The sequence below is a fragment of the Coregonus lavaretus genome, assembly GCF_964263955.1.
Source record: "Coregonus lavaretus genome assembly, chromosome: 31".
Taxonomy (NCBI): Eukaryota; Metazoa; Chordata; class Actinopteri; order Salmoniformes; family Salmonidae; genus Coregonus; species Coregonus lavaretus.
Genome location: NC_140018.1, coordinates 27,553,092 through 27,572,505, shown reverse-complemented (window position 1 = coordinate 27,572,505; position 19,414 = coordinate 27,553,092). Strand labels below are relative to the sequence as shown.

The 19,414-nt window shown below is 40.8% G+C and overlaps 1 protein-coding gene across 1 annotated transcript; it reads left to right on the top strand.

Annotated features, from left to right (window-relative positions):
* Window positions 1-17,761: 17,761 nt before the first annotated feature.
* LOC311106683 (4-galactosyl-N-acetylglucosaminide 3-alpha-L-fucosyltransferase 9-like) lies at window positions 17,762-18,832 on the top strand (the record flags this gene model as incomplete). Its single annotated transcript, XM_084149077.1, has 1 exon — window positions 17,762-18,832. One exon carries the CDS (start codon window positions 17,762-17,764, stop codon window positions 18,830-18,832), a length of 1,071 nt encoding a protein of 356 aa, XP_084005203.1.
* Window positions 18,833-19,414: the final 582 nt, after the last annotated feature.

Genomic DNA, 19,414 nt, shown 5'->3' with positions numbered 1-19,414 from the left:
TTCCTGTTCAAGTGAGCACAGCACAACAAGGTGAGTCCAAAAATGTATTGAATGCTGCCGCATAAATGATGTAATCTTTCAGGGAGATATGTATACTGTAGCTAAGAAAGTAATACTAAGTGTAGGTTGTATAGTAAGCTGTTGGTAGCCCATGTGCCTCACCCTAATAATTTGGTCTATTTTCCCCTCTTAATTACGCCTACTGTTCTGACTTGGTGGTGCACATGTAGCCTATAACCTGTTTTATAGAAATGTAATCATCAAATATTGTAAGAGCTTTCATTGTCTGCTTATATGTCCCCTTTATTTATCATACTGTTCTGACTTGGTGTACAGGGAGAACACTGTAAGAACGGCCCATGTTCTGAATTCAGTCGTTGTACATTTCAAAAGTGCTGAACAAATAGTTATATTGACTATGTCCATCCTAGCTCGCTCATTAATGTCTTAATCGAAATTACGGATTGCCTCTTATGCGCTTGTCGTCCCCTTATGCCATAGTTTGTACATCTCAATTGTCAGTAGAAACCACATTTGTTTAAGCAAGTCAGCCATATCAGCTATGTTTTTTTTAATGGCAGTAAATGAGGCTGAATGAACTGGTTCGCTGCCAGACAAGGCTCCGCTGATAGCCAGGTGTAGCAGTGGTAAGGTGTTGGGACTGCTGTTGGGACTCTGCTGTTGGGACAGCTTTATGTAGGCCCTAACAGTTTGTGGGCACCGTTTGTCACCGTTATATTGCAATTAATGTATTGTTTAGTGTTGTGTTGTGAAGTGGCTTTGCTGGCATGCATCCCACTTTTTTTGTTTTGTTTGCCACACCAAGATTTACATGCTAAAATCACCACTGCGCCAGGCACCTACTATCATACCCCATTCAAAGGCATCTTTTATCTTGCCCATTCACCCTCTGAATGACACACATACACAATCAAGGTCTCAATTGCCTCAAGGCTTAAAGATCCTTCTTTAACCTGTCTCCTCCCCTTCATCTACACTAATTGAAGTGGATTTAACAAGTGACATCAATAAGGGATCATAGCTTTCACCTGGATTCACCTGGTCAGTCTATGTCATGGAAAGAGCAGGTGTTTTGTACACACAGTGTATGTACGTATACACTATATTGGGTGCTATTTATTCTAGTGTAGATGTACCAAGCCTGTATCACACTATAAATTCAGACATGTTTTATATTCTTCCTCTCCTTTTGGGTGCTGACAAACTTCAATGACAAAACCAATACTTCAGTTCCACTTTCTGAGTGGCAGTCAGCCATTTACGAAGCATCCATTTCCTACACGTTTTCACCAGACACCCCTTTTTGTCAGCAACTCCTGTGTTATTTCAATAAAAATATGTGCCCCAGTAAAACCAAGGACACGTACAGCTCCCTATAACCAGGTTTCGGCTCAGGCAAAATAAGGATATCTGTCAAGCTAGTGGATGTGGACAGAGCATGTTTCTACAGTAGGTATCCAGATGGCCAGTCAAGGGGATCTCCCAGCGGTACCCTCAGGAATGACAATGACATGCTGAGAGAGAAAGACAGACAGACAGCCAATGTTACCAGCACCAAGTCCACAATGCCACAAGAACATGGTCCTTTCTGGCTAAGATACGGACAACAATTACACAGACTTTTCACTGCCTACACTTTCATCCAATATGATTTCTGACATCTATAAACGGTACATTCCCACACAACATAGTCAATATGAACACATCTTGTGAATGCATAAGGGAGAGCAGGGCACTCATGAAATTCATATAATCACATGTGCATCAGTCAGAACCCAGGACATAGGTGACCGCCATGCCATCTTCAGGTTATGACGACCCTTTGAGTATGGCCCCCTTTTACAAATTCATTTCCACCCCTGTGATTGGATCAGGGCAGATCACAGTGCTGGGCTATACCCTATCAGATGAGGCTCCACCTCACCACTCGCTGACCACCAGCTGTCCCCAGAGGTTGGAGGGTTTGTTGAGTGGTGATACCAGGGTGATACCTGGGACCATGGGGCTTTTTCTCCTGTCAGCGAATGAAAAGATAAGCGCCAGCTCAAGGTCCCCGCTGTGGGCAATACAATCCCTGAGTGAATTCACCCAGAACTTCTGCTGCATGATAGATAGGCAGCTCACCCAGGAGAGAAAAAAAGTAAACTGTCTACCCTTCCCTCCCTCACTGAACGTGTTGGCTTTGCTTAAATAGAGACCGCTGGTGTAGTTGACTATATATCCCCTGAAAGGAGTGCTGGCTGCTGTGTACGTAACCCCCCAATCCTCTCCAACTACTGCAGGAGACTTGGACAGCTGAAGATCTCCCTCTCTCCGTCTCTCTCTCTCCCCCTCCCCGTTCTACCCTTCTTGTTGCCAACTGTATAGTCATCTTACACAATGTTCAGTTGGCTTATGGATAATTAGTAAGATGCGTTTCAATCAAGAGGAATTCACTTTTACAGAGACAAAACTGAAATGTCTGAATTTTAATAATTCCTGAACAAAGCTAAATACTGTGGGACCACTGTGAAACTGAGCTTGTTAGAGCTATCGTCAGTGGGGCATTTAAATGTTGGTCAAAGCTGAGAAAGAGGAATACTGGATAAAACCCTTCTGCACTGTAATACTTGTTAAGCTAGATGTTTTTGATAGTCATATTTAGAGCAGACAGAAATTCATGTTAATAATGTATTCCTAACCAGAACATGCAATGATGATCTGCATTCACTCAGACCAAACCAAAAACATGCAAAGATTTCTAACATGCATTCAGGCCTGCATGAATACCACCCATATGATGTAATAGCAGTGTTGAATCAAAGAGAGCAACCCAGAGAGACACTACTGTGAAGGTCCTTCTTGTGCTCACACAGTGGCACTACTTGTTTTCCTGTCTTTCTCATGTTTAATTTCCTTCTCTGCTTAACAACGAACAGGCTAGGAGATGTTTCTCATCATTACAAAATGGTAGTTTGGACAAGCAGAATTGTTCCTTACAAGTCCTTTCAGCATTTTCTATTCTACCTGTTAGAGAGCCAAATGTCAAGTGAGCACATCAGTGTTGTTCCTTTTCCCCTCCTGGTGGGGACAGCAGGGAGAGCACACCTGAGACCATTATGCTTAGAGAAGAGTAGTGCTTAATATCTTTACACTCCAGCTAAGAAATACACCATAATCAATTCAAAAATCCAAAGTGTTGAACTAATAATTGTACAAATGGGCTCATTGCTTTTGCCATATTGGGAAATGAGTCTCAACATCAAGGTGAAATGTTATGGATCACTGTCTTTGATGACAATGAGACAATACCCTGTGTAGCTCAGTTGGTAGAGCATGGCGCTTGCAACGCCAGGGTTGTGGGTTCGATTCCCACTGGGGGCCAGTATAAAAAAAATGTATGCACTCACTAACTGTATGTCACTCTGGATAAAAGCGTCTGCTAAATGACTCAAATGTAAATACACATTTAGCACATTTCATTTTATGCCATGAACTAAAAACAGTGACATGTATAACCCATGTATAACTTAACTCTTCAGAGGCAGCATAAGAACAGGAATAAACAGTGTATGGAGGCCATTTACAGTGGGGAAAAAAAGTATTTAGTCAGCCACCAATTGTGCAAGTTCTCCCACTTAAAAAGATGAGAGAGGCCTGTAATTTTCATCATAGGTACACATCAACTATGACAGACAAAACGAGAAAAAAAAAATCCAGAATATCACATTGTAGGATTTTTAATGAATTTATTTGCAAATTATGGTGGAAAATAAGTATTTGGTCAATAACAAAAGTTTCTCAATACTTTGTTATATACCCTTTGTTGGCAATGACACAGGTCAAACGTTTTCTGTAAGTCTTCACAAGGTTTTCACACACTGTTGCTGGTATTTTGGGCCATTCCTCCATGCAGATCTCCTCTAGAGCAGTGATGTTTTGGGGCTGTCGCTGGGCAACACAGACTTTCAACTCCCTCCAAAGATTTTCTATGGGGTTGAGATCTGGAGACTGGCTAGGCCACTCCAGGACCTTGAAATGCTTCTTACGAAGCCACTCCTTCGTTGCCCGGGCGGTGTGTTTGGGATCATTGTCATGCTGAAAGACCCAGCCACGTTTCATCTTCAATGCCCTTGCTGATGGAAGGAGGTTTTCACTCAAAATCTCACGATACATGGCCCCATTCATTCTTTCCTTTACACGGATCAGTCGTCCTGGTCCCTTTGCAGAAAAACAGCCCCAAAGCATGATGTTTCCACCCCCATGCTTCACAGTAGGTATGGTGTTCTTTGGATGCAACTCAGCATTCTTTGTCCTCCAAACACGACGTGTTGAGTTTTTACCAAAAAGTTCTATTTTGGCTTCATCTGACCATATGACATTCTCCCAATCCTCTTCTGGATCATCCAAATGCACTCTAGCAAACTTCAGATGGGCCTGGACATGTACTGGCTTAAGCAGGGGGACACATCTGCCACTGCAGGATTTGAGTCCCTGGCGGCGTAGTGTGTTACTGATGGTAGGCTTTGTTACTTTGGTCCCAGCTCTCTGCAGGTCATTCACTAGGTCCCCCCGTGTGGTTCTGGGATTTTTGCTCACCGTTCTTGTGATCATTTTGACCCCACGGGGTGAGATCTTGCGTGGAGCCCCAGATCGAGGGAGATTATCAGTGGTCTTGTATGTCTTCCATTTCCTAATAATTGCTCCCACAGTTGATTTCTTCAAACCAAGCTGCTTACCTATTGCAGATTCAGTCTTCCCAGCCTGGTGCAGGTCTACAATTTTGTTTCTGGTGTCCTTTGACAGCGCTTTGGTCTTGGCCATAGTGGAGTTTGGAGTGTGACTGTTTGAGGTTGTGGACAGGTGTCTTTTATACTGATAACAAGTTCAAACAGGTGCCATTAATACAGGTAACAAGTGGAGGACAGAGGAGCCTCTCAAAGAAGAAGTTACAGGTCTGTGAGAGCCAGAACTCTTGCTTGTTTGTAGGTGACCAAATACTTATTTTCCACCATAATTTGCAAATAAATTCATTAAAAATCCTACAATGTGACTTTCTGGAAAAAAATTATTTTTCTCAATTTGTCTGTCATAGTTGACATGTACCTATGATGAAAATTACAGGCCTCTCTCATCTTTTTAAGTGGGAGAACTTGCACAATTGGTGACTAACTAAATACTTTTTTTCCCCACTGTATAACAAGCTGTTGAGACTAGAATTCTGAACCACACTGTCAAACATGCCCTATGAACATGTTTCCGGTGTTACACAAGAAAGAACACAAATGAAGACATTTTATAGCAACTTTTCCCACAGTAACCAAGTGGTGGTGTTAGTGATCCCAATTTCTTTGCATAATGATTTGAGAGCTCCTTCTCTGTGGGAGGTTTTACTGCAATAAATGGTTGCTTGTCCTGAATAACTAATCTTCCTCCTACATTCCACCCCGTACAACAGAGAAACTATAAGAAAAATATTAACTCTTTCCCTTTCAAGGAATCAGAAGATCACCAAGAGGGTGTCAACACCTTTGACAGGTTGTGTGGAATCACCTTTCTCTGCAATCCCTGTCTCAGTCTCAGTCCAAGTAGATCCGACTGGGCCCTGGTCATCGGACCATAACCCAGTTGACACCTCTGTTGACATGATATGGCATAGCAACAACTTGGTTGAAACTGTATTGCAGAAGAGTATAATGTTATTTACTTACTTAGTCTTCTTTGTTCCTTGTGGGAGATAAGGCTGCAATAATCTTCAGCCACTAGAGTCGGTCTTTGGCCGCAGCTTGCGCCCCGTCCCATGAGAGACTCATCTCCTCCAACTCAGCCATCACTGTCCGTCGCCATGTCGTTATTTTGTGTGTCTGTGTATAATGTCGACTATAATGTATTACAATTGAATTCCAACCATTGTTACAAATGTATTACTATTACAGACAACAAATATTTATCCTAACAAGTGTATTGTGCTTGTTCTGCTGCATCAAAGCTATACACATTTAGAAGAATTATTAGTGACAATATCTAAAGTTCAATTGTTTGAAGCAATAGAAGAGTGTCTGCAATGTGTTTACTCGTGCTGCTAAACGTGATTACATTTCAAAGAGGCAGTCTCTTAATTTCTAAATTGCTGAGGAAACTTGACCTAATTTTTTGAAAGGGAAGCTAACATCAGAGATGAGAGGGTGCCTTTGAAGTTTAGATTTAGATTGGTGAACTCTTGTCCCTCCTTTGGTGGGGGACGGCTTATCGAACATATGTTTTGTTTATTAAATATTCAAACTCACAGCTTTAGAAGTGCTCTGATATATTTATTCATTGACAAACCACTTTGCTGGTCTTGACACACTTAACAGAAGGTTGACACAAAAGTTCGAAGAAAAGTTTGAGCAACATGTCGTTTGTCCTTAAACAGTGTAATCTCATTACAATCAACATACATTACATGCTGAATATGTGATAACAGGGAATTAGCTAGATTTTCAGGAGTGGTGCAAATTAACACGTTTATTGCTCCCAGTCATCCAGACTGTTGCTGGGTCGTTCCACGAAAAGAGTGCCTTTTGCATCTCTTTGATATTCTAAGTAGAAATTGTGCACCAATATTGCATTTTAAAAGCCTGTTATATTAAATTAAGTGCCCTTTAATATATGGAGAATTCAATAAATCAGATTTTTTATATGAATAAAGGCTTGCTAAAGTGCTAAAATGTATCATTTTAACATGTCCCTCCATCAACCCTGTGTCACTTCTAGGAAGAGTTCAACCCACTTAATCCCAAAATGTATCCAAGTTTCACCATCATTGTAAAGCCCTAGTTATTTAATGTGATTAGTGATTCATTTCCGGAATGGTTTCCCTGTTTTCCTCTAAGGCCAGTCCTATTTTATTCTAAACATACAGTATGAGAGTTTGGTCTTACACAAAGAAGAAATAGCCACCTGCAGCTCCCATCTAAATTGGCCACTTTAGCCTGCACCTTCCACTCGTAATATGTACTGACGATTAGATTAAATGCAGGGGAGGTTCACTAGTTCTTTGTGTAATGCACACAGAGCTCCATTCTATGGTGGGAGAAAAGACCATGCACTTTGCTGTTGTAAATCGTATACAGTGCCTTCAGAAAGTATTAATACCCCTTGACATATTCCACATTTTGTTGGGTTACAGCATGAATTCAAAATGGATTAAAAACATGTTTTTAGACATATTTGCAAATTTATTGAAAATTACAAACAGAAATATCTAATTCACATAAGTATTCAAACCCCTGAGTCAATACTTTGTAGAAGTAGATGGGAGCTGCAGGTGGTCCTCTGTAGCTCAGCTGGTAGAGCACGGCGCTTGTAACGCCAAGGTAGTGGGTTCGAACCCCAGGACCACCCATACACAAAAATGTATGCACGCATGACTGTAAGTCGCTTTGGATAAAAGCGTCTGCTAAATGGCATATTTAGAAGCATATTTGGCAGCGATTACAGCTGTGAGGCTTTCTGGGTAAGTCCCTAAAAGCTTTCCTCACCTGGATTGTGCAACATTTGCCCATTATTCTTTTAAGATTCTTCAAGCTCTGTCAAATTGGTTGTTGATCATTGCTAGAAAACAATTTTCAGGTCTTGCCATAGATTTTGAAGTAGATTTAAGTCAAAACTGTAACTCGCCTTCTTGGTAAGCAACTCCAGTGTAGATTTGGCCTTGTGTTTTAGGTTATTGTCCTGCTGAAAGGTGAATTCATCTCCCAGTGTCTGGTGGAAAGCAGACTGAACAAGGGTTTCCTCTAGGATTTTGCCTGTGCTTAGCTTATTTTTATCCTGAAAAACTCCCCAGTCCTTAACAATTACAAGCATACCCATAACATGTCGTAGCCACCACGATGCTTGAAAATATGGAGAGTGGTACTCAGTAATGTTTTGTATTGGATTTGCCCCAAACATATATATATTTTTTCAGTTTTACTTTAGTGCCTTGTTGCAAACAGGATGCATGTTTTTGAATATTTTGATGCTGTACAGGCTTCCTTGTTTTCACTCTGTCAATTAAGTTAGTATTGTGGAGTAACAACAATGTTGTTTAGCCATCCTCAGTTCTCATATCATAGCCATTAAACTCTGTAACTGTTTTAAAGTCACCATTGGCCTCATGGTGAAATCCCTGAGCGGTTTCCTTCCTCTCCGGCAACTGAGTTAGGAAGGACGCCTGTATCTTTGTAGTGACTGTGTGAATTGATACACCATACAAAGTGTAATTAATAACTTCACCATGCTCAAAGGGATATTCAATGTCTGCTTTTTAAAAATGTTACCCATCTACCAATAGGTGCCCTTCTTTGCGAAGCATTGGAAAACCTCCTTGTTCTTTGTGGTTGAATCTGTGTTTGAAATTCACTTCTTGACTGAGGGACTTTACAGAGATGAGGTAGTCATTCAAAACGCATGTTAATAGAGTCAATTGACGCATCAGTGCATCACACGGTGACGTCCTTTTGAATATTGAATAGCTCCCTGTGTATTTATGCTAGAGACTTACCGTGTCTTGTAGTGGCTGCATCTCAATCCCCTCTTTCCACTGATATAAAGTTTGTTCCTATCCCATAACATGGGGCTTGTGAAAGCTGCCTTTTTCTACACAAGAGGATCCGGACAAGAAAATCTTCACAAAGTCGTCTGTAAAACCCAAACCGTGTGAGCTACAAAATCATCACCATCGAAAGATGAGACTCTCACGAACGACATTGTCGGTTGTTTGGCTCCACGACATCCACAACTTCATTGCAGTCATCTGAACTCTGTTGTGGACATCCTCATTTCGAAGAGTACTGGGCTGTAAAAATTGTAAAAAGTGCAAACATGGGCCTAAGTGATTATAATTTTGGGGGGAGTTTTATTATCTCTCTCAGATATAGGACAAACACTTCACAACATTGTTCCTTATGACTTATTTTTTGACTGTCCGTTTTGCCATGTACAAATGTGTAATTCAATGCGTTTCTATGGGTTATAGCAGTAAATTCAATGTTTCATCAAATCATGTTTTATATATACAGTGGGGAGAACAAGTATTTGATACACTGCCGATTTTGCAGGTTTCCTACTTACAAAGCATGTAGAGGTCTGTAATTTTTTTCATAGGTACACTTCAACTGTGAGAGACGGAATCTAAAACAAAAATCCAGAAAATCACATTGTATGATTTTTAAGTAATTAATTTGCATTTTATTGCATGACATAAGTATTTGATCACCTACCAACCAGTTAGAATTCCGGCTCTCACAGACCTGTTAGTTTTTCTTTAAGAAGCCCTCCTGTTCTCCACTCATTAGCTGTATTAACTGCACCTGTTTGAACTCGTTACCTGTATAAAAGACACCTGTCCACACACTCAATCAAACAGACTCCAACCTCTCCACAATGGCCAAGACCAGAGAGCTGTGTAAGGACATCAGGGATAAAATTGTAGACCTGCACAAGGCTGGGATGTGCTACAGGACAATAGGCAAGCAGCTTGATGAGAAGGCAAAAACTGTTGGCGCAATTATTAGAAAATGGAAGAAGTTCAAGATGACGGTCAATCACCCTCGGTCTGGGGCTCCATGCAAGACCTCACCTTGTCACCTCATCAATGATCATGAGGAAGGTGAGGGATCAGCCCAGAACTACACAGCAGGACATGGTCAATGACCTGAAGAGAGCTGGGACCTCAGTCTCAAAGAAAACCATTAGTAACACACTACGCCGTCATGGATTAAAATCCTGCAGCACACGCAAGGTCCCCCTGCTCAAGCCAGCGCATGTCCAGGCCCGTCTGAAGTTTGCCAATGACCATCTGGATGATCCAGAGGAGGAATGGGAGAAGGTCATGTGGTCTGATGAGACAAAAATAGAGCTTTTTGGTCTAAACTCCACTCGCCGTGTTTGGAGGAAGAAGAAGGATGAGTACAACCCCAAGAACACCATCCCAACCGTGAAGCATGGAGGTGGAAACATCATTCTTTGGGGATGCTTTTCTGCAAAGGGGACAGGACGACTGCATCATATTGAGGGGAGGATGGATGGGGCCATGTATCGCGAGATCTTGGCCAACAACCTCCATCCCTCAGTAAGAGCATTGAAGATGGGTCATGGCTGGGTCTTCCAGCATGACAACGACCCGAAACACACAGCCAGGGCAACTAAGGAGTGGCTCTGTAAGAAGCATCTCAAGGTCCTGGAGTGGCCTAGCCAGTCTCCAGACCTGAACCCAATAGAAAATCTTTGGAGGGAGCTGAAAGTCCGTATTGCCCAGCGACAGCCCCGAAACCTGAAAGATCTGGAGAAGGTCTGTATGGAGGAGTGGGCCAAAATCCCTGCTGCAGTGTGTGCAAACCTGGTCAAGACCTACAGGAAACGTATGATCTCTGTAATTGCAAACAAAGGTTTCTGTACCAAATATTAAGTTCTGCTTCTCTGATGTATCAAATACTTATGTCATGCAATAAAATGCAAATTAATTACTTAAAAATCATACAATGTGATTTTCTGGATTTATGTTTTAGATTCCGTCTCTCACAGTTGAAGTGTACCTATGATAAAAATTACAGACCTCTACATGCTTTGTAAGTAGGAAAACCTGCAAAATCGGCAGTGTATCAAATACTTGTTCTCCCCACTGTATATATATTTTATTTTATACCTACAGGGGTTGTCAAATTCCAAATCAAAATGGCTAATGGTACATTTTATGGCCATCTTAAAACAATTATTAGACTTACAGGGGTTAAACACTATTATTGCACACATTGAGTCCATGCAACTTATTATGTGACTTCTTAAGCAAAATTTTACTCCTGAACTTATTTAGGCTTGCCATAACAAAGGGGTTGAATACTTATTGAATCAAGATATTTCAGCTTTCCATTTTTTATTAATTAGCAAAAACAATTTGAAAAACATAATTCCACTTTGACATTATAGGCTATTGTGTATAGGCCAGTGACCAACAATCTCAATTTAATCCATTTTAAATTCAGGTTGTAACAACAAAATGTGGAAAAAGTCAAGGGGTGTGTATACTTTCTGAAGGCACTTTATGTACAGTATCTTCACAGTCAGGCCTACATATGAGTACTTAAAGGTAGACTCAAGCCTCATTCACATTACATCTGAGCAGTCTGTTGCGATGCGCCGGATATCATTCATTTCAATGGGGACTGTCCGCAACGGAGTGGTATAGCAGCGCTCCCCTTGTGGTTGAAGGCTCGGTTGCGAAACGGATGCCACATACTTAAAAATGTTCCAAACTGAATCGTCTTTAGTGCAGTCCGGGGAGAACAACTGCCCCCTCTTATTGAGGATTTCAAGTTCAAGGCCAACCGGGGTACTGCAGGCAATGTTTTCAGAAAGCATTATAGTCAATAGGAGTATGGCGATCTTCGTGGTCAATATTCATGGGTATACACAATTTTTAGAACAAACTCATGGTGCCAATACTTACTTCTATTTCACCAGATGTATGTCCTTTAACCAATTATTTTAAAATCGCACATAGAAGAAGTTATAGGGGAAATGTGCAGCCTGCAGTACCCTGCTTGGCCTTCAACTTGAGATACTCAATGAGCTGGGGCAGCACTGAGCTAGCCTGCAACATCACTTCCTAGAGCAGCTCAAATTGCACATGCAATGTTCCCAAAAACTCCTCCATGAAACAAGATGGCAACACGCCAAAACAACACTTCCTGGTCTTCAAAAGCACCACTGAGACTTCACATAGGAAACAATAGGTTGATGTCATCGATGGCTTTATGGGATAGCTAGCAATTTGTAAACAATTACCCATTCCTATAAGTGAGTACTATTTTAATAGTAATGTTAAATAATACACATTGCCCATTAGGCCAATTATATTATGACTGTTGCCTGCTGTTTTAGTTTATTGTGATGGTAATGACGCTTGTTTTTTTTAATCATTGTTAGGTGGAGTTCGCTAGCTACAGTGTCTTCAACCTAGCCTAGCTTTTAGCTAGCTAGCTGCTCTGTAAGCTAGTTTGACATGCTAGAAAGTTAGAGAAACAAGTTGAGGAAAAAGTAACTAAACATAACATGTTTTTTTATCACCTGGAACAATATGTGTCTCCTGTCTTGAATGAAAAGGTTATATTTTGCAATCTCCCAAAATAAATGCGATCTCTGACGAGAGGCTCTCCTCCATCTTGTCTTGCATTGTGAAACCATATGCTTTCCGTCCAGTAACGGAATGAGATTGCATGAAGATCACGTACGTCATAATGAAATACGTCACGATGTGTACAGGCATCAGCTAAAAGTATCACTGTATATAATGGGCTTGTTCGACATTGCAGCCGACAGTGCAGGCGACTGCCGACTGCCTGATCTACAAAGAACCTTGCATCATAAATAACTACTCATTATTATTTGTAGATCATTTTGTAGATCAATTTACCCATGATACATTACGGTTTGATCCTCTCGAACACGGCCATTGAGATGAGCGAAATGCAAGACTTCGCTCTCACACAGTCACACACAGTATCTGCATATGTGCATGGATACGCTTCACGCTGTTACAGCGTGGTAGCCAGGGGACCAAAACAGTGGAGAAGTGTAGCCTCAGGCTTCAGCACTCTTAGTTGTTGTGGAAATTGACCCACTATGCTGTTTACGTTCTGCATCTACGGCATATCACTGAGTCTACCTTTAAAAGTTATTTAATCTCTTTGCAGGCACCAATGGAGTCCATTTTGAAGAGGAAAATGAAAAGAATCCTAGTGAAAATGAAATAGCTCTGTCTGAGGATGGAGCAGGCTGACACTGGACACAGCAGGGCTCACAGGTTAATCAGGGAGAGCAGAAAGGAGAGAGAGAGGGGGCAGAGAGAGGGGGGGCAGAGAGAGGGGGGGGGGGCAGAGAGAGAGAGAGAGAGAGAGAGGCTACAAGGACAGAGGCATTTTCCTGCAGCTGCTATATAGAGCACTGCATTCCCATTCCACTGAAATCTTCTCAAATGAGAAAGCCATGCTTATCTCTAAGGGGGATTTTGCAGAAATGAAAAACTATCCTTTGGTCCATATCCGTAACCATAACCTAAAATAAGACCACAATGCAAAAAGTGAAATCTCAATATCTTATATTGAGCGATAATTCACTTAAAATTAGTGGGGGGTTTTTGTTTTTTTGTTACCAAGCTAAATTATTTGATGTCATTGGCAGATAAATGTATTATTTTTTCACCTAAAAAATGCTTAATACAAGTCACTTATCTTATTTCAAGATATGTTTCAAGATATTTTACCTTATATATTGAAATAAGAATTACATTTATTAAGCCTTTTTTAAGTTAAAATAAGCAAAATAATTTGCCAATGATGTTAGATAATTTAGCTTGGTAAGAAAAAACAAGGAAAGAACACACATTTTAAGTGAATTATCACTCAATATAACATATTTAGACTTGCTTAGATTTCACTTTTTGCAGTGCATAATTGGTTCCCATGGGTAAAAACAGCTTATAAGAATGTATGTATGTGAGTCTAGACATCACTGTACTCGCTAGTCCAGACAACTGAGACTTATTATAGTGGCTTCCTTTTCAGATCTGCCATGACAGTGCTGTGATAGTGGTGTGATTGGGTTCATGCTACCATACGCCAGCTGCAGACGTCAATGAAAACACATTATTTGTCTTTTACTGCCATCCGGAGTCTGTACTTGGAAAGTACACATTCATCCTTGGAAACTACACATTTTCCAAACTCGGGCAGGACCGAGTTTGGGAAACCCTGGGTCACAGAACTCTACCTGTTGTCAGCTGATTTCATCCTTCTGCCGTTGGAAATGTGAGACAAAATATCCACAGGAAAGTATTATTAAACTGACTTCAAAACAAGTCAGTTTTGACTTGGCTATCACGATTTGTTTGTTCATCACCAAGGCGTGAGCACAAGACACCATGCATATATACTACCCCAAAGTCTTGCATGCGTTTACATGTTTTTGCGCATGTGCCAGGTGATAATCTCTGTTTAATAATACTTCCCTGTGGATATTTCTTCACAAATTCCTACCTACAAAAGGACCAACTGCAAAGTGACAGGTTGATTACTATCTATTAGTTGCCCAATTCATTTTCAACAGCTAGCTTGTCCCAGATTGTGTGTCTATCAAACTGGGAACATCCCACTGGGCACACACTGGTTGAAACAATGTTGTTTTCACATCATTTCAATTAAATTACATTGAACCAACATGGAATAGATGTTGAATTGATGTCTGTGCCCAGTGGGATGTGTTACACAGCAGAAGCCCTGCTAAACAAAAGAAAAAGGATTCTGGCAACTTACCCCATGGATACAGAGGCTCACAAGAAGAGGGGACCTGGTTGCTGTTTGGAACAGGCTGTGAAGCTGTAGCTTTTCTGTATTCTGAATACAGAATATTCTCCAACATGAGTTTGAGTTTATTCAAGTCTTGCAGGCATTTGCAGTTTCTCCTGGAGGAACCAGACACCCAAGTTAAAAGTATGCAATGACACACAGGCTTAAATAAATCAACAAGTTTGAATTCACTTCAGTTGAAACATATGAATAGAGCCCCCACAGTAGAGGTGTCATAATACCCATAAAACCTAGCGGTCAAACAGGGAAATGGTTCCAATCATTTTTCCACCATCGTTTTCCATAGGGGATTTTAGAAAAACTTAAAATAAGGGCTGTGTTTCGTGTAGGTTTACCCTTCATAACCATGTAAATCTCTCGTGGACAAGGTGACTTATCAATATATTCGGCTCTATTTATGCTCAGATTCGATGATATTTAGCATCAAAGTAGACATCATGCAAGACTACAAATCTCTGCAAGCTCCTGCAACTCATCTCTAGCAGGCACCTTTGCTAACAGGTACATTTAAAGAAATGTAGCCAATTTATTCATTACTACATTTAGCTAACATTAGATAGTTAATCCAGAGAAAGTTACTTTTGCCTCCATTTGGCAGTCTCGTCCAGATCATGATGGCATTTGTAGTTCTTTATGATAGCCACATTAGCAGCTAATTAGCATTTCATTAGTTGGGAGTAAATACAGGCAAATATATTGATAAAAGTCACCTTGTCCGAGAGAGATTTACACGTCAAAATGTCACGCCAGGGAAAGCCTACACGAAACACAGCCCTTATTTTAACTGTTTCTAAAATCCTCTAAGGGAAAAGAACAATTGGAACAGTTTCCCTTCTTCTTCAATGATGTTTAACGGCGGTTGGCATCCAATTTGATGCAATACCGCCACCTACTAGACTGGAGTACAACTCCCTTACATTTTGCTTGAAAAATAAAATAAAGAAATACCCTACCATCTAACACTACACTCACAAATTCAAAAATATTAATAATTAACACCACACTACTCCACTATTTAAATATATTCATTCCTACCTCATGCCCTCAACCTGAAATGATGGGACATCACCACTTAACACTCCCTGTAACTCTTCTGATGTCAAGTCTCGCACACCCAAATACCACTCTGCAGCTGCCACCACAACCTCCATTTTCTTTGACTTACGTTCCATCCCTGCAGTACAATTAATAACCATTGCTATAAATGCTAAAAATCCAATCTTACTGAAACATATATCACTTGTTGGCCTATCCCTCTGTACTGGTACAAACCTACTGCTATCACCACTCCTCACCCTTGACCCATCTTCCTCTACTTTCTTCACTGCACTACTCTTACCCTGCAAACCTCAACCTGCCTCTCTCACACATTTCTGATCCCCAGCCCCATGGGCACCCCTACAATTAGCACATAACACTACTTTGTCTCATGCCCTTCTACACACCTTGGAACCTCCCTTGTACACACTGCAACCACATGCCCATAAGTTTGACACCTGTAACATCGTAATGTATTCGGCACATAAGCTCGTACAGGATAACTTGTATATCCTAACTTCACTTTGTCAGGCAAAGACTCAACTTCAAAACTCAAAATAACAGACATGACACTTCTGTTTCCCCACTCTCGCCACCCTGTTTGCGTCGCACCAAACAACGAGCATCACAAACACCAGGAATCTTCCCCTTCAGTTGGTCAACTTTTACATTTACTGCTACCCCAGTAATCACTCCTTTCAATGGCGCCCTTTTCTTGAGAGCGAAACAATTCACAATTCTTTCCCCCATTTGTTTAACTCTGAGCGCCTTCTCCCTCTGACCAACGGAAACACAAACAATTATCACTAGACCACTTCTGGTTACCCTCACCGATTCCACTATACCCAAAACCATTTCCCTGTTTGACCGCTAGGTTTTATGGGTATTATGATTCATACTGTGGTACTCTATTGGTGATCTTATTTATGCCTGTGAAGTCATGTTGGTCATTTCCCTCAATTTCTCCACACACAAACTGACTAATTGTTAGTTTTAGGCCTAGGCTACTCTTGTTAACCTATGACTATGCTATCAGTAATCGCTTGAAACATTAGGCCTATGCTTTAGTTAATGTAACTGAACAAACGCCAGGGTCTGGTAATCATATAGTCATTTAGAGATGTTTGTCTTTTTATTGTATTAAATGGGATAATTGCCAACTTTCTATCTGCTCACCACCACTGTGGGTTATATAGGGCCTACATGAGCCATGCCAGTCAACAGGTTGTTTTTCCTGACCTGGAGGAACCAGATAGATACCCAAATTAAAAGCGAATTCACTTCAGTTGATAAATGTATTAATGTAAATAAATTAAGAAGGCTAATAATAGGCCTGTGCTGGACATTCGATCCCTTTTCTCCCCACACAAAAGGCCTAGGCTTAATTTTCTGCACACAATTGTCGATTACTCATGATGTTGACCTATAACTATGTGATTTCTAATCCCTTAAAACATTATTATGATCAGACGCCAGACGCTAGCCTAATCATGTCATTTATTTAGAAATGTTTGTCTGTTTCGACAACCTGGCCCTGCTCTGCTCACCTCCGCTGCGATATGACTCTTGGGCGTGGCTCAAATTCAAGGCTCACAGGTTTCGCGTCTCTGGTTATTTGCTTTCTCAAGTTTCGAGGGTAGGTAGCACCTATTTTCATTATTATTAGAAACGACCATGTTTATGCTAATTGCCTTTATATTGTTTAATGTGTTAATTGTTGGTCATTTATGTTAATTGAGCAATCGCATTGTAGCCTATTAGCACTGTTCATTGACATTTTGAAAGTATACCTGTTTTAGGTTTGTGCCAGGTAAGGGCAGGTCCTATGATGTTAATATTGCTATTGGCCATGTTTAGGCTATTTTCTAAAGTAAAACTAAACGTCTTCATGTAGGTGGAATTGCCTTTTAAAATGTAGGCTACAAGCAGCAGTAGTATAATGAATAAGCAGCCTATTGATTAGATTATCCTCTGAGTTTCTCTAGCTATCCCATGTTCCCATTTGTTAGTCATGTATGAAATGAGTTGTTATAGGTCATTATTCATCAACCTCTAGGCTACTTATTTCATAATCTTAGCCTATGCATTGATTGTGATCTTGCATAAGTAAGCTAAAATATGTAGACCTGTTTCTATGTTGGACATCTGTGACTAGATAGTGTCAGGTTTTTGTGATATAAAAGGCTATAAGATACACAATCCATATCACCTGAGAAAATATATGCACTGAACCAAACCAGTACATTACTGCATTGTTTGTTTCATTATTGAACCAGTGTCATCAACATTGTTTTGAATCAAACTAATGACATTTTTAATTTTTTTACAGGACAAAAATGGCGATGGCAACTTTTAACCGCTTAATGCGCCGACTTGTGACTGCAATCATTGCAATAGGCTGTTTTGTGACTGTTTTCCTCATGTATTTTAAATGGCCAAGTAATTGGCTTGCATCATCAACACTACCAATTCAGAAGAAAGAACATCTGGAAGCAAATGAGGTTAATAATAAGACCATTGTTCTATTATGGCTGTGGCCTTTTGGCCAGTCCTATGATCTGGACACATGCAGCCCCCTGTTCAATATTGAAGGCTGTTTTTTAACAGCTGACCGAGACCTATACAATAAGTCAAGTGGGGTCATCCTTCACCATAGAGACATGAAAAGTGATTTATCAAATCTACCACCATCTCAGCGCCCACCTTTCCAAAAGTGGGTGTGGATGAATCTAGAGTCCCCGTCACACACGTATAAAAACCCAGGTCTTGGAAATATTTTCAATTTGACTTTGAATTATAGGCAAGATGCAGATATTGAAGTGCCGTATGGGTCAGTTGTATTCAGCCAAGAGGAGGGGGAAGCTTTCGTATTGCCAAATAAAACAAAATTGGTCTGCTGGATTGTGAGCAACTGGAACCCTGACCATGCCAGAGCGTGGTACTACAATGAATTGCATAAACACATAGAGATACACACCTATGGAAAAGCCTTTGGAGAACACATCAATGATCAAGACTTCCTGGACACAATATCCAGTTGTAAATTCTATCTTTCGTTTGAGAACTCAATTCACAAAGATTACATCACTGAAAAGCTGTACAACCCACTAGCTGCTGGATCTGTGCCAATTGCTCTTGGGCCACCTAGGCAGAACTATGAGAACTTTGTGCCTGGAGATGCCTTTATACATGTGGATGATTTCCTCTCTCCCAAAGAGCTGGCTAACCATCTCACACTGTTACATACAAATGAAGAAATGTATCTGCGGTATTTTGACTGGCGCAGACATTTCAATGTCAAGAGGTCCCATTTCTGGGCTGAACACACATGTCATGCCTGCGATTACATTAAAAGACACAAGGAATATAAAGTTTGTAATAACCTTGACACTTGGTTTTGGGGTTGACAGCTCATTTGCTTCTGCAATGTTGGGGTTCAATGTTATGGTATCTGATAAAACATATACGAAAGCTGAAGAACATAAGCACATCCAGATTCTTCCCGCAGTTGCTGGAGTTTACATTTACATTCGAGTCATTTAGCAGACGCTCTTATCCGGAGCGACTTACAGTTAGTGAGTGCATACATTTTATTTTTTATTTATTTCATACTGGCCCCCCGTGGGAATCGAACCCACAACCCTGGCGTTGCAAATGCCATGCTCTACCAACTGAGCTACATCCCTGCCGGCCATTCCCTACCCTACCCTGGACGACGCTGGGCCAATTGTGCGATCTCTATGATGGCAATCTCAGACTGAAGTATTGGTGCTTTCAAGACAACTGGGAACTCGTGAAAAAATGAGCTCCGACTGGGAAAAGTAGTTTTGAACGGTCAACTCGAAATTCCAAGTCGCAAACTCTGGCATTTTTCTAGAGCTCCGACTTTCCGACCTGAAAATCACTGATGTCTTGATTTGACCTAGCTTTGATTTCCGAGTTCCCAGTTGTCTTGAAAGTACGGAAGTCCAGAGAGGACATATGAATAA